Here is a 14,890-nt window from a genome sequence, read left to right as displayed (position 1 = left end):
CCCAAGACGACTGCATAGTTTAGTGTGGGAAAACTGCTACTTTTCACAATACCAAAAAATATGTACATATATACACACACAAATATATATTCACAAAAATGTTTTGTTTATATTCAGACATAAATTCTGCATTCATTTGTAGAAACTGATTATCAAATTGAATTGTTTTTTGAAAACTTTCCATCTCACATAAAATAAGCATAGTAATGCAAGTAAAAATTATTAAGTGAATATATATTTTAGAAATTAGAAATTAAAAACCTGGTATATGAAAAACTCATGCTGTAAATTATACATAATTTTTGTGATTTTATTGTTAAGAATATTAAATTATGAAAAAACCCAATAAAAATTATTAATTGTATCCACTTTAACACATTGGTTATGTTTTCCTGTAGAAATATTACTACAAAATTGTCACCCCTTTCAACATTGCAAGCATTCCCATCTAATTCGAAAACAAATTGAATTTTAAAAATCTTAAATGTGGTTGTCAAATACTGTGAGTCGAGCAGTAAATCATAATATGCTATAAAAAATAGAAACAATCAAACAGAAAATGAAAAATTGCGAGCATATGTGTCGATAAATCTTCCCATATTTTTCCAATTCAAAAAACACAAACACTAATGGTGTAAACTTACAAGAGTCATGTAAACAAACAAAAACGTTTACAAAAATGTATAAAGCAACTAAATAAACTATTTCTCATGACAAACGGACAATTGCAAAAGCTAACAATGAAACGCAACTACATTGAAATTATTCGAAAGCTAACGAATGTTAATTAATATAAAGATTGATTTCTTCATTAAAATCTTTGTTGTCCATGATTTGCTCGTGTGTATTTTTCACCCCAAATTTAGACTACTTTACAAATGTATTATTATCGTTTAATGAGGCTCGGTGGCCAATGGATCCAACACAAGCGTCTTATAGTGGGGAAGGTAAGGCGGGGAGGGGCTAGGTTTGGGACCAGGGCACAGCTTCGGATCCAAGCCTACTCCTTGTCCTCAACGAATGAATTGGAAAAAATGTGGGAAGTTAGGTGCCATATCTAGTTTATGACAAAGCCTTTTGTTTAATCTCTTTTAAAGCTCTTATATCAATAAAAATCACTAAATAATGGCTCCTTTTTGTTTGCATTTGGATTCAATGCCAAACCCTCCAAAGTTATTCATGTGATTCACACGCTTAAAATTAATAATTAACAAAAACAATTCTCTTTGGGAAGAAAAGGGGGAATTACAAAAAATTAAAAATTAAAAATTAAAGTGGGTATGTATTCCTCTTTTTACTATCCTCTGCCCGTGCTGCCCGTGCTGCCCGTGCCAGGTCAGACTTACACACACTTCCCCTCCCACCGTCCCATTCTTACTAAATTGTGAAGAAACTGTTCTTTGCATGGGAATCTGATTACTATAGAAAAAGCCCCATTTTCTTTGAACCATCCAAAGTATTTTGTTTTACGATTATCCACCTGGCAATTATCGTGTTCATTTCATTTTTTAATATATAATTATCCTCGTTTATCATTCACCACTGCATTGGTTTGTGGCTCTTGTTTGCTTAATTGGGTTCCAAATGATCCCCTGGTTTGAATGGGAATGGGAGATAAAAAAAATAGTCTTGGTCCCCAGAAGTCTTGTATCTGTTTTGATTTAAAGAAATGAAGTCATGGGTTTGGTATTTTATTTTTTCAATGCTATTTGCATTATTTAATTTTGACACGTGGTAAAATAAAAAAAATGATTCCTGATTTCAAAGGCTTGGTAATTTATATATTCATGGTAAGTTTGATACACATTTGTGGTTTAGTTGTAGTCAATTTGACCACAGTCTGTGTCCAAGAATGAAAACTGATTTGAATTCAAATCTTGTGCATTTGCCAATTCTAAATCATAACACACCTTGTTATGTATATATCCATACACACTCTTTCATATCCAAAAAGAAAATTTACAATTTGGACTTAGGATGCCTCAAAAGTCAATACTATAGTGAAACAGTGCCCATTCAGCTTCAACTTTTACAAAGTTTGTAGACATTATTGTCATTGTTCTATTTTTATCAATACTATGAGAGATTCAAATCTTCAACATAATATAATAGTGTGTGTATATATGCATATATAGAAATAGATAGAATTAAACAAATACATAAAACTACACATTATTTTTTTTTGTTGTTGTTGTTGTTATTTATTTATTTATTTATTTATTTATTTTAATTCTCTCTATCACAATTTCAAATACAAATTTTTTATATTTGTGTTTAAGATAATAATAGTAATAATAACTACTAATGTTCACCTTATACTAGCTCTCCAATTTTGTAATTGTGATAATTCCATGTAGCATCTGGATGAGATCCATTGAATACAAAACACCAATTGAAATCCGAGTATCAAAATTATGATATTGAGGAAATCATTGAACAGAGAATAATCTCTCAAAGCTCAAAAAACAAAGTCAGAATCATCTAAATTTTTAGAAGTGACAGTTTGATTATTTTATTATTGACACACATTCAAAATTTGGGTTAGCATTTGCTACAAATTAAAAAATTCATTTGTAAAACATTTTTTTGCCTTGTATTAAGTTTTATCTTGTGGAAATAAATAGAATGTGGCGTGTAAGAGATGGACCTACAAGAGTCTTTTAATGAAATTAATATATATATATATAGTCCTGCTAACACTACCACAATTTTTGCCACTGCCACCTGAATCACATCAAAATTGATTCAAATTTTTCTTTTTGCTACTTCCACTACAACCATCTTATCATGGAGGAATATACATATTGGGAACATTAACATTTTTTAAAGATAAAACAAACAAAAAAACAAATCAAAGAAACATGTTGAGTGGGTGGCAGTTGATGGTGGCAGGGAGAGACAAACCTGGAATGTTGTTTCAACAGAATTCTTCAAATGGTTCTTAAATGCTCTCTGTATGATATGATGGCAACACAAATCATTGAAACCATTTTGTAAAAGAGCATACGCTTGAAATGGGCCATGAATTATTTCAGTATATAAGGTCAAAAATTCTCTTTTGCTTGGGTGTGTTGGAGAGTTGTCACATTACATACATCCCCTAGTTCTTCCTTGTTCTCATTTATTTGTTTAGTTATTTATTTTGCAAGGGTTCTCAATGGCCATTTCAACGTATGAACAGGTGGAGACTCGAGGTAAGGCATCCATGTGCCACATCGTCATCAAGGGGAATCAAAACAATTGGGAATCAAAAGAGGGAATATGCTTGTTGTAGATTTGGCAACAACCAGCAGCAGCAACCCTAATTATGCTGTCCCAGCTTGACGCATTCAGCAACATTGGCTAGTTTTGTGTTTTTTTGGGGACTTGATTTAAACCAACTAGTTAAACAAAGACCATACATTCATGCCACAATTCCATAATCTGTTTAAATAGATCTGTCTCACCATTGTACTGTTCCACACATCTAGAAAAGAAACAATAATATAGTTTTACGGCAAATATTCACTGACTTTTTCTGAAGTTGTACACAAATAACATGGACTTGGAGGGGGGGGGGGTTGTGTATGTATTCATTTCAAGCACACAATAAACATTTTATGCCTTCCCATGCAATGATGCAGAAATTTACACCAACACCAATAAGCACACGTCAAAATGTAACCATTTTTAATCAAAGTGCCGACTCAAACCCTAACAATCAAGTCCATCCCCACGACATTTCTCCACTAGACTCTGAAACTCCATCCTGAACAAAACCCACAAAGGTTATCCACATCGATCGAATTTGTGTGGAGTGTCGTTGTTGTGACGATGCGAGAGCGAGCACAAGCATGAAATCCACCGCTACAGTACCACGATGATGGCGGGTAATCACAACCTTTCGCCGCGGTTTGGTCGATAAAGCAGAGTACTGCGATGGCGGGAGCGGAGTTCTGGAAGGGGGGATTTGTCTCGGTAGAATAGAGCCGTTTCGGTGCGGCCCTAGCTCCGTCGAAAAGCGGGGATTAGTTCAAGCGGGAGCATGCCATTATAAACCACAATCCGTACAACACCGGCGAGGAAAATTCAACAAAGGCGATCGAACAAAGCCTCGTGAGTGGGCCACCGCATCGGATGCTGTTTAGATTTTCCCGGCGTCTGGGGCCATGGACTTCGCCATTGGGGCTGTCCACTCTTTGCTGGTGATCTAACGAATCCGATCAAACGCGGTTCATGCCACGTAAGACAATCGCCGTTGCGGCATTCGGCGTCACTAAGCAGCCCGCAACGGCACCAACGGGGCCGCTGACGAAGGCGGCGGTGAGGTGGGCCTTCGAGCAATCGCAGGGTGGTGCTCGTATCTAGTGACCGTTGGCGATGGAAGGGTGGGGGGGGGGGGCAGGGTGTCAGAGAGCTGTTGGACAACGAAGGGTGGGCGCGAATCCCCCAAGAGTAGTACTCTGCCCTGGTTCTTTCATCGATCAATGAAATAGTAAAGAGCCTATTACTGTCATCGGTGTAATGATAGCAACGGTCATGACTGCCATGAATGCACGTAACGAAAACGGTCTTTTGAGGATGCAAATTTGGCGTAATCGGGGCGGAGTTGCGTTGTTGGGTCTTTCAGTCGTTGCGCCGTACACACCTGGGAGAGGTTGGTTGTGATGTGCTCGTGATCGTTGTTGCGGTTTGACGTGTTAAATTTGGCGCGCGCCGGTGTCGGAAGCGAACTGTTTGAGGGTGAACGAGGACTGTGTTGTTGGTATAGTGGATGTGTGCATTTCGTCGCCCCCGGAAGTCGACTCTGATTACGACCGCGGGGGCGAGCTCGAATTGTGATTACAGAGCTGTTTCGACTCTGTGCCGGGGGTGATATGGGGATCTAGGTTGCCGTGGAACTGAAACATATTCTTGCGCGTTTAATCGCGACTATATATATATATACATATACATTTTTCATTCTTTGGACTGTGTTGGTAGCGATAGTTGCTTTACGAAAGACCGAGAGTTGAAGGACCTTTGATAGTGGAGTCGAGCGAGCGGTGATCGCATTATTGGTTTGGTTTACTTTCCTCGCATCGGTGATTTCGGTCAGAGTTTTCTGATCCATATTCCCATCGTTCTAATTTCCTCCTAGTTTCATTGACTTGAAGTTGTGAGGATCGGTTTGAATTGCACATTATGAGTAGGGTGTGACGTCGAAAGAGTTGCTTGATGAATTCGATTAGTGAGTGGGTTCACAGACAGGAGCAATTGGAGTGTGCGGAAAATATTTTTTGTGAATGGTTCTTCCGTATACAGTAATCGTTCAGTTCATCTAGTAGTTCCATCTGTAGGCTGAAGAGCTCCTGTGCCGAGCTTGTGAGAATGGGCAAGAAGTCTCCAGTCATGAAGCTGTTCTCTGTGAAAGAAGCGGCCTCTCCATCCGGTGAAGCAGGTGCAGACATGGACAACAGGGCTCCACTGTCTCCAATTTTTGTGAGGCCTCGAAACAAAGTCGCTGCAGTCGCTCATCAGCAACAAGGTCTCGGCAACCACGTTCATCCGACCTCAGCACCCACATTGCAAGGGTTGAAGAAGAGCCAGATGCCGCCATCGTCTTTTTCTCAAAAAAGCAATAGCACGGAGTACGTGGAAAATATTGCGATCTTACCGCCGGGTACTCCGGACCATAAGTTTGCTGCCCCGTCCACTCCGAAGAGTTCAAGCAAGAAAAGATTTGGGTGGATCAACACCCGGCAGCAAGCTCAGCAACAGGAGGAGCCAGCCTCTGGTAGCCATTTATTTCCTCTATTTTCTCTCCTAGCGTAGGTTGTCTTCTGCGTCTTCGGTCTGTCACAAGCCATGCGCCTCGGCTGGGCCCTGGTTATTTGGTTCTCTCGGTAGTAGATTCTGACCACAAATCCTAAGGGCAGTTTTCCAGTCAAAGGACCTGTGTTCGGTACAGCCAATCCTCTTGCATCCTCCTCGTGTCTGTTGCCGCGGTCTCATCACTGAGGCTTCGGATTCAATATGCACGTAGATGAGCATTCTTTAAGAGCTCCTGCTTCATTAGCGTGTCGATGTTGAGAGGAAGGACTTGGATTGGATTCTGGAGTCTTAGCTTCGATAACCGTTCTTGCAGATCTTCATCGTTGATTGTTCGGGTTTGAGGAACTATTCAATAAGAGCTATGACTTTCTTCGTGCGTTTGTGACGGAGTATGAACCCCCGGATACTTCGTGTACGTTTCCCAGAATCCAAGGAGAGTGTGAGACTTGTGTTTCGTAACAACTCTCCGGAGACTACTCTTTCGAGTTATGTGGATCAACCCTACACGTGTCTATGGAATTTCGACTGGTGAATGCGTCTGTGTTCGAAGCTCGCAATCGTGATTAGAGCCACAGAGATTCAAAGTTTCAATCCGCGCACGTCTTGATGCGGCGAGGAATTTGAATTTTCGCACCTCGTTGATGGTAACGAGTGTCCAGCTCCTCTTCTCACACTTGCTCTATGCAACTATCGTATTAGGTGATTAGCTTGTCAAGGTTTCAGTTTTAGACACATGTCCACGAGTTCGCTTCGTCAATGACTTAGGGCAACCATTGTTCTACCAGATCGTCGAAGCTGAGAAGGGTCTAAGTTAGTATGACAATGGTAGCTAAGACAACCAGAACTTTCAAGTATGCCATTGGAGCTTCCTCTTCAGGTAATCTACTGTGGTGAGCTGTCCACCAGACGAACTAGATTCTTTTGCCCAAACCGCATTGACCAATGTTCTGATGTCGCGATTTGCTTCTTTCTATGATTTCAAACCTGCGAGTCTTGCTTGTAGTAGTACAATAGACGTGAGTCAATTCCCAAATAGGAGCAGCTTGAGTTTTTTACTTGACCCTGGGTGAGTTCTGTCCTGAATGGCCGTCCAAGCCAATGCTCGCCACAAGATGTACTGCATGACCTCTTCAAACTGCCGGTTATGATACCTCAACGTTCTGTCTGTCGTTCTGAAGTTTCGATGGTTCAATTGTGAATTGTTTTCAATTAGGACAACCGTTGGTGGGTTGTAGATCAGGGTACTCACAGTGCGGAGCTTGGGACAGCCGTGTAAGTCTCCTTGCCGAGGATGTTGTTAATCCGAGGACTTCACGACTGAATTCGTACTCCGATGCTAACGGAATCGACTGTTAGTGACACATGTAATTAGGGTTGGTGAAATTGTACACCACAATTTCGTATAGAAGTGGTGATATCATATCGCACTCTTAATAACTTCTTGTAGTCTTCAATTTGAGCAGGTCCTTTAGGGCTGAGGGCACCTTCAACTATGGGTTGTGGCTCTCCGAAGCATAATCCTAGAGAGTCAGGGCTGGAGTTGATCAATCACTTTTCAGATACAGCATCTTCAGCGTCCTCCACCTGCTCAGACCTCAGCATTCCATCATGTGCTAGTAGCAGCCTGTACTCGGGATTTACCACGTCCAGCAAGATGGGATCCGATACCGAATCCGCTTCAAGCACTCCAAGAACTACTCCTAGCAAGAATATCCCTCGTCCAGGAAAGCATGCACAAGGGAATTGTACCTCCAAAGTCTTGTCAATCTCAAATTCAGTTGTTAGTCTTCAGCAGAGTGCTCCGGCCTTCGAATTACAAGAAGACCCCGAATTCTGGAATGATCATAACGTGCAGGTGCACATACGATCATCGGACTGTAGAATGTACAGTAATCTCGTTGCCAACAGCACTAGTTTGTTTTATTTTGTGCATCTGGAATTTCTGTTCCAACGTTCCGGGTCGTCTTCTGTTGGATTTTATGCTGAGCTCGTGATATGACGGAGTGCAGGTTCTGGTTAGGGTCCGTCCAGTTAGCGCCTCAGAGGTATCAGGGCAGGGCTTCTCCAGATGTGTTCGACAAGATGGTCCCCACACCATAACCTGGCTCGGTCAACCCCAGACTCGTTTCTCTTTTGATCATGTTGCTGGCGAGTCTATCACGCAGGTATGTAGCAAGCTTCATACTTGAATTGCGATCTGATGTTCGAATTATCACTCCAGTATCAGTTTAGTAAGTGAGCTCATTGGCTCGGGCTTACTTGACTTGCAGGAAGACCTCTTTAGAGTTGCTGGTACACCAATGGTGGAAAATTGCATGCGAGGATACAACAGCTGTATGTTTGCTTATGGCCAAACAGGGAGTGGAAAGACGCACACAATGCTCGGTGACATTGACGACCTGGCAATTCGACCAAGCCTCCAACGTGGGATGACTCCTCGCGTTTTTGAATACTTGTTTGCTAGGATCCAACAAGTAAGTGTTTAACGTGATAGTACTACCTCAAGCAGATTTTATCGTTCTTCGAATATGCTCCCGATACCGTGCCCTTCTTTGCTTCCTGGAATTTTGAAGGATTCATCCTGGGGGAATTGTGCAGGAAGAGAATCTTAGGGAGCAAGAGCAGTTAAGGTTTGTGTGCAAATGCTCGTTTCTCGAGATATACAACGAGCACATCACTGATTTGTTAGACCCCACGTCCATCAACCTACAGGTAATTTTTTTGTCTCTGAGTTAACTCGGCTTCAGTCGTACTCTAAGTGTTTTCCTCTTTCGCAGCTAAATTCATCAGTATCCTACGTTTTCGATCTGCGTACAGATTCGAGAAGATGTGAAGACTGGAGTATATGTGGAGAATTTGAAAGAGGTCGAGGTCAAATCTGTCCACGACGTTGTGCAGTTACTAACTCAAGTGAGTTTCTCTGTCTTGGTTCGAATATCATCCGCATGTGGTAACGCAGATTGTGAACATCACTTCTCATGCTTCATGTTCTGTCACAATCTCAGGGTGCTTCCAACAGGAAAGTTGCGGCGACAAACATGAATAGAGAGAGTAGTAGGTCGCACAGCGTTTTCGCTTGCACTGTCGAAAGCAAGGTATGGATAATTGAATATAAGATTTTTGTAGGTGGACGTGCTTCACTACCTTATATAGTGAACAGTTCTTTCCACGTGATTAGCACTTGTTACCCTTTGGCACGTTTACATCGTGTAACACAGAAGCATTATTGAGGTTCGCGACAATGTCTTCATGCAGTGGCAGGCCAACTCATTGACCAACATCAGATTTGGACGTCTGAATTTAGTAGATCTTGCCGGATCGGAGAGGTTCGAATCTTCAGTCCCTAAATCAATTATTCAGAAATCAATTGATTTGGTGCCCTCAACGTAAAGACGGAATCACCTCCAATGTCTAAAGCTACCCTGCTGTGGGTTGTTTATTCCACTACAGACAGAAGTCTTCAGGGGCTGAAGGTGATCGTCTAAAAGAAGCCGCTAACATCAATAAATCTCTATCAACACTCGGGTATGAAATTCATCAATTTCAACTGACTCTTCAAACTCGGATTAGTTATTTGTCTGCTTCGAACATAGCGACCGACGGTTTACCTTCCAACAACAAAGTTATCAATAGTTGCTGTCTGTGTCTTAACTCTCTGATGGTGGAACTGTGGTCAGGTTGGTCATCATGACACTTGTAGATATCGCAAATGGGAAGCAGCGCCATGTCCCGTATCGTGATTCAAAACTGACCTTCCTACTGCAGGTCTTTCACTACTGAATTCAGAAACCTCATTTACTTGCCATCTGAACGTAGTGCACATGTAATGGAGAATTTTGCTTTTGGTTACTCCCAGTGTAGCATGTGTACTCTTGAATGATGCCGTCGATATTTACCGGGTGGCTCAATGCACACGCTGTAGGATTCACTTGGTGGGAATTCGAAGACAACAGTTATCGCCACAATCAGCCCTTCCAATGGGTACTTATCCTTCTCAATCGATTTTCCACATTTAGGGTTGAGAAGTCAGATGTTTTGAACTGTCGCATATCGTATTTGCATCTAACATAGAGTAGATCAAGTCGAGGATTACCTGAGATGGAGAATTCAGCTATTATTCAGAAGCACTCTAGGATTGGGAATAGCTGAAAGACCTTTCCCACTTAAGTATCTAGCCCTGAGGTGAAGTGTGTCCTCGTATAGTCGAGGGATAGTCCTTGTCAATAATTGTCAATCAATTCTTTCACTCAAGATGACTCTGGTGTTACACGCAGGAATGCTCTGGAGACCATGAGTACTCTGAAGTTTGCCCAGCGTGCAAAGTTAATAAAAAACAGTGTAAGTAATCTCACCAGCACTACAGAATCTCGAACAGTCTTTGACGGAGGCTCTGGCGTGGTATTGATGGTCTATCTGTTCTGTCCAGGCTCATATCAATGAGGATTCTTCAGGGGATGTTAGCGCTTTACGTCGTGAAATCCAGCAACTGAAGGTTGGCACTAGTACGATATCTTTATCTCTTCGTATAGAAATGAAGCGTAAGGCTTGCACATTTTATATGAAACTCGCCGTCATCTACCTAACAATCCTTTTTTCGATTTCTCTTGATCTGGTGTTTAACAGGAAGAGATCAACCACCTGAAGTGTCAGAACGTCTCGGCAATCCTTCCATTAGAAGGCGATCACCCTAATGTGGTTGCTGCGAATCCTGCCCCTACAATCAGCTCAAACAACCTACTCTTAAAGGTATTGAAGAATCGCTCTTGGACAAACACTGTATCTCGAGTTTGTTTGTTAAACTTCTATTTAGGTTCTCACCTTACTCGCATTCTGGTGCTGCAGATTAGGGCTATCGAGGCTACGCTTACTTCTGCCTTGAGAAGAGAGCAGCAGGCTCAATTGGCAGCTAAACGATATGCCACCGAAATTGACCAGCTGCAAACTCTGGTAAGTCGTGATTTCTACACTGTATTCCGACAAATAAGAATGCTGTCTCATTCTAATACCTGTAGGACTACCTGTTTAATGTCGATAGAGCTAGTTGAATCCCACATCATGGACATTTAGTATGTTGTGCGCATGATGTACATCACCCATTGAGAAACTGATCGTGTGGCTGTAGCTGTTCCCCAGTTCATTGTTATGAGCATGGTTGGCTTTGCTTGTGCTTACGTTGACTGTCTCGGAACAGATCCAACAGCGTGATCAGAACACCCAGAGCAGTAGAATGATTCTTCGGTTCAGAGACGAGAAGATACGCAGATTAGAAGCAGTGGTGGGCGGAAAACTGCCAGTCGACCACTATCTGATTGAGGAGAACAAGAAATTGGCTGAGGAGCTTGATCTTGTAAGATTACAAGTGGAGCGGAATCCAGAACTCACCCGGTTTGCAATGGAAAACATTCGACTTTTGGAACAACTCCGAGGGTATAGAATTGGACCTACTCTTGCGTTATCTAATCTATTTATGGATCTGCTCTTTACTGATCATTGACATAGGACGTTGTACGCGATAATGGATGGAAACGGTGCGGGATACCTGCCTGCTTCTCAACTCATCGGTTTGTTAACAGATTTCAAAAATTCTATGAGCACGGAGAGCGTGCGACTATTATGGAAGACATTGGGAATCTTAGAGACCAGGTTATTCTTCGCATATTCTCTTGTCGGGGTTTGAGAGGGGGGTTTCTGACTACGTATTATTGAGTAATCGTCTGTTTGATCTACTTAACTTACACGTAGTTTTCATTGTTCTGACATTGGCACCGATTGGCAGTTACTAGAAATGACAGAAACAAAGCTCGCCCTTGAACAGGGAGCTATGGCTCTTTCGAGTGCACAGGTTTGTTACTGAGCTGGACACTATCCCTCGCTCTATCTTGTAGAAAAAGCTCCGTTTCTTTTTGTATCGACTCTGTTCTGCTCTATTTGTTGTAGACTAGACTTGATAACTTGTCATTGAGACTCTCTACGCCTCAGAGCCCGAGAATGCATTCTGAGGAGCCTTCGTTCTTGATTGTTCAGGCAGACAAGTACCGCAAGGAACTTGAGATCTGCTGTAACGACTTGAGCACCTGTTTGGAGATCAACTCGGCATTGACTAGGTAGGGCAAACTGCCGCGATCTAGGCAGAAAGTTTTAGGTGACTATCTAGGTTATTAAAATGCGATTTCCTCTGCGTCTGGTTTCACACTGTTCGTCAATCCCTCTGCAGACAAGTGGAGCAGCTGAAGTCACAAGTCGCACAACTTAGTGCCCGCTGTCAAGAGCAGCAGCAAGACTTGGATTTCCTCAAGGTAAATTTAATCTTGAAGCTGTATGAATATCTTTGAATGGCGGTAGCAATGCATGGAAGAGACTTTTACTTGTTTTGACTCTCTCTTGCCGACCTGAATAACTTGGTGATGCACTACAGGCTCAACCAATGGGACGCCTGGAGGAGTTAGAGTTGGAAAGGTCTGTACACTTGCAAATCATCGAGGACTTGAAGGCTCAGCTTCAGCATCAGCAGGTTGCTTTATAATCACACAAGCTATCATCGATTTTTTCTTTTGTATTTTGTCAGAAGTGATTTGCTATGTACAGGTATTTTTCTTGGTTGCGATCTCGAAATCGATCCTAACATTGTTTGAATTGAGCAGAAAGAGAGCGAAGAGCTCAAACGAATCGCCCGTGAAGAGGACGTGAAAAATGTAGTTCAGGACAAATACACTGTACACCAGGCGCAGGCTGAGGTCCAAGTCCAGGTGATTGATGTATTATCTAGCTGGAACCTCTCGTCTCTCAGAGTACGGCATCTTTTACGAACTTCCGGGATTGTCTGCTGCTGAATTATTGACACGAGTTTTTCGTCTTGCTAGGTGCAGCGAGAGGTTTCTGTTAATCCAGAGCCGGAGCCTTATGCTGAAGCCTTCACAACTGATCAAGGTTCTTTATTCGATGAAGATATTGAGCAAATTTCAGTCTGTAACGTGAAACAAGCAGCAATGGAAACCGAGTTTGAGACATTTTCTGAGCTGATGAGAGCGAAAGCGTCACTCTTAGACGAAGATCTTGAAAAATTAGATGTGTGTACTAAGCGTCAGAGTTTGGAGTCAGAGTTTGAGGCATACTCCGGGGCTCTTGAGGAAAAGAAAGCCTACCTTTCTGAGGAGTTTGTGCGTCAGAGAGTAGCTGCGAAGACCTTAGAAATGGCTGCTCATTTCGAACCTTTTACTGAGCTTATGGAAGGGGAAGAGAACCTTTTGAGGGAAAGTTTGGAGCAAAAATGTCCAGACGCAGACGCAGGGATTTCATCGATGCTTGACAAATCCAGTAGTACGAAATCACCAGCCAATGGTCATTGCAAAGACTTAGGGACCACTCCAGAGCCAGAGACGGTGCCTCTCCAAGGTTCACATACTAATTCTGAAATTCCCGCGACTTCTCCCATGGTTTCAGAGCCGCAAGAGGTGGTACTGCTGGCGACTTCACAGGTGAAGTCAGACGTTGAGGCACGTCCGGCTCTTTTGGAGATGTCAGATATAAGTCCCGGGGAATCGGTGCTCTCTCCAGAACCTCAGGTAGTTAGTATTTCAGAAGATGTCTCGCCTCAACAGTTAGCTGTTGACATACTGGTCACAACTGAGGAATCCACATCGGCTAGAGATATCAAGCAGAATTTGTCGGTACCGAACTCTTCGCAAGTTGGTCTCGACACCAGAACGACCGGAGATGTTGAGGCAATGTCCATGGGTTCTGATCGTGAACAATCACATTTGACTGACATAAATGCTGCGCATGAAGAGGACCATGTCGGGGTGCGTAGCGACACCGCCGAAATGATCACAGACGTCGAGATACTCAAACAGCACATGGTGGACAAGGCGCATACTGTCTTGGATGGAGATACGACCAGAACTGAAGAGAGCCTTAAGTCGGATTAGTCAAAACTTAATTGCATGCCCTAAGGTTCTGAGTTAGCGGGCGAGAAGATCGGTTGCTGGAAAACGACGCCCCTGAGTTTCGTCTCAGGACGATTTGCGAGCACTAAAACTTATTTCTCTCCCGCGCCGACACATCCTGAAACCGCCGGAGTTAACATGTTGATAAGTCTCAGACAATAACCCCGTTGTCCGGGTACACAGAGATGCCCCGAGTAATTAAACTCAGATTACGACCCTCACTAAGTCGGCCATCATGTAGGTTCGTGCCATCCCTCCAAAGACGCTCTAGATGACGAAATCATTTTGTTCTGATTAGTGAATCATGGGTCGAGGATACCTGCCCTATTGAAATGCGTCTTTAGCTTGCTAAGCGTAAGACTCTGCTCAAGCTGCAACATACAGGATATTATTTGGGTTTGCAGAGGTCTCGGATCGCAACTGCAGCACATAGTGACGCAGACCTAATGGGAGTTGTACATCCGACGGCTGAAGCACTGTTTTGGCAAGTAGAAGAGCAGCTGTAAGTCGGACCATTTTTGCTTGACGTCCTACCACGGAACACTTACTACGACCGACCAAGCCTGAAGAGGCTTGACTCTACTAACCATTAATTGAGAGATATATACACACATATTCGTATAAGGCGGGGACCTACTCAGCACTGTATATCTAGGGAGCAACGTTGGCCTTAGGCTTTGTGGGCTAGGCAAGGATTTTTCTGGCTGCTGGCTAACTCAGGAGTTGAATCACGTTGATGGGAGCGGCATTGAACTTCGACACAGCCGGATTTTACTTCGAGTCAACTTGGCCTTCGTGGAATACTGTTGTCATGGGTGGTTAGAGTGACCATTGCACCTGTTTCGGACCCATCCATGCAAGTTTTTTTTCAGCCTGTACAGATTTCTATTCCTATTCGCTTGCCTAGGAATTTTCTTTCTGGGCCCGTAGTCCTGTACGGGAAAGTCGGTGTGATGTGATTCAAGGAAGGTTTGAATTCCATTCTCACCCTTTTAATTAGTTAGCTCAGGTTTGATTGAACCCGGAGATGGACCTGCAACTTCATGACTGCTGAACTTGTGTTTCTCTCACCATAATCTATTGTAATTCCACTTCGATTAAATGCCATTTATGATCTTTTTCCAGAGGTTACCCTGCCTATTGATGTTCCCTCT

The 14,890-nt window shown here is 42.7% G+C and overlaps 1 protein-coding gene and 1 long non-coding RNA gene across 7 annotated transcripts; one reads left to right on the top strand and one right to left on the bottom strand.

Moving 5' to 3' along the window:
* Positions 1 to 580: 580 nt before the first annotated feature.
* Positions 581 to 3,354, bottom strand: LOC141045047 (uncharacterized). 2 transcript variants are annotated; one of them, XR_012216964.2, is made up of 3 exons: positions 2,905 to 3,354; positions 2,648 to 2,724; positions 581 to 2,360 (listed from the first exon to the last, which is right to left on the bottom strand). It is a non-coding gene; the product is annotated as an uncharacterized LOC141045047 (long non-coding RNA). The 2 variants fall into 2 exon arrangements; XR_016500897.1 differs by having other exon boundaries at positions 2,652 to 2,724.
* Positions 3,355 to 5,213: 1,859 nt separating this feature from the next.
* On the top strand, positions 5,214 to 14,874 carry LOC112278388 (kinesin-like protein KIN-12D). 5 transcript variants are annotated; one of them, XM_090247727.1, is made up of 24 exons: positions 6,301 to 6,437; positions 6,579 to 6,670; positions 7,257 to 7,648; positions 7,803 to 7,958; positions 8,064 to 8,267; positions 8,392 to 8,505; positions 8,611 to 8,703; positions 8,799 to 8,888; positions 9,049 to 9,119; positions 9,244 to 9,318; positions 9,471 to 9,558; positions 9,716 to 9,774; positions 10,068 to 10,131; positions 10,220 to 10,285; positions 10,417 to 10,539; positions 10,636 to 10,740; positions 10,985 to 11,220; positions 11,367 to 11,436; positions 11,570 to 11,635; positions 11,818 to 11,897; positions 12,008 to 12,089; positions 12,209 to 12,304; positions 12,435 to 12,539; positions 12,654 to 14,874. In XM_090247727.1, exons 2-24 carry the CDS (start codon positions 6,610 to 6,612, stop codon positions 13,716 to 13,718), a joined length of 3,561 nt encoding a protein of 1,186 aa, XP_090103853.1. In that variant the 5' UTR covers positions 6,301 to 6,437; positions 6,579 to 6,609; the 3' UTR covers positions 13,719 to 14,874. The 5 variants fall into 5 exon arrangements, with proteins under 5 accessions (XP_024367556.1, XP_024367555.1, XP_024367557.1 ...); XM_024511788.3 differs by lacking the exons at positions 6,301 to 6,437; positions 6,579 to 6,670 and adding an exon at positions 5,214 to 5,755 and having other exon boundaries at positions 12,660 to 14,874; XM_024511787.3 differs by lacking the exons at positions 6,301 to 6,437; positions 6,579 to 6,670 and adding an exon at positions 5,214 to 5,755.
* The last annotated feature ends 16 nt before the right edge of the window (positions 14,875 to 14,890 follow it).

This window comes from Physcomitrium patens, chromosome 25 (genome assembly GCF_059467195.1).
Source record: "Physcomitrium patens ecotype Gransden chromosome 25, ASM5946719v1, whole genome shotgun sequence".
Taxonomy (NCBI): Eukaryota; Viridiplantae; Streptophyta; class Bryopsida; order Funariales; family Funariaceae; genus Physcomitrium; species Physcomitrium patens.
Note: the sequence above shows the minus strand (reverse complement) of the source record. Positions and strands in the feature narration are given on the sequence as shown.

Coding starts and splice junctions, on each gene's coding strand:
- LOC112278388 (XM_024511787.3), top strand. CDS start 5,350: ATGGGCAAGAAGTCTCCAGTCATGAAGCTGTTCTCTGTGAAAGAAGCG. Junction 5,756..7,256: donor ACAGGAGGAGCCAGCCTCTG/GTAGCCATTTAT, acceptor CAATTTGAGCAG/GTCCTTTAGGGCTGAGGGCA. Junction 9,775..10,067: donor ACAATCAGCCCTTCCAATGG/GTACTTATCCTT, acceptor TGTTACACGCAG/GAATGCTCTGGAGACCATGA.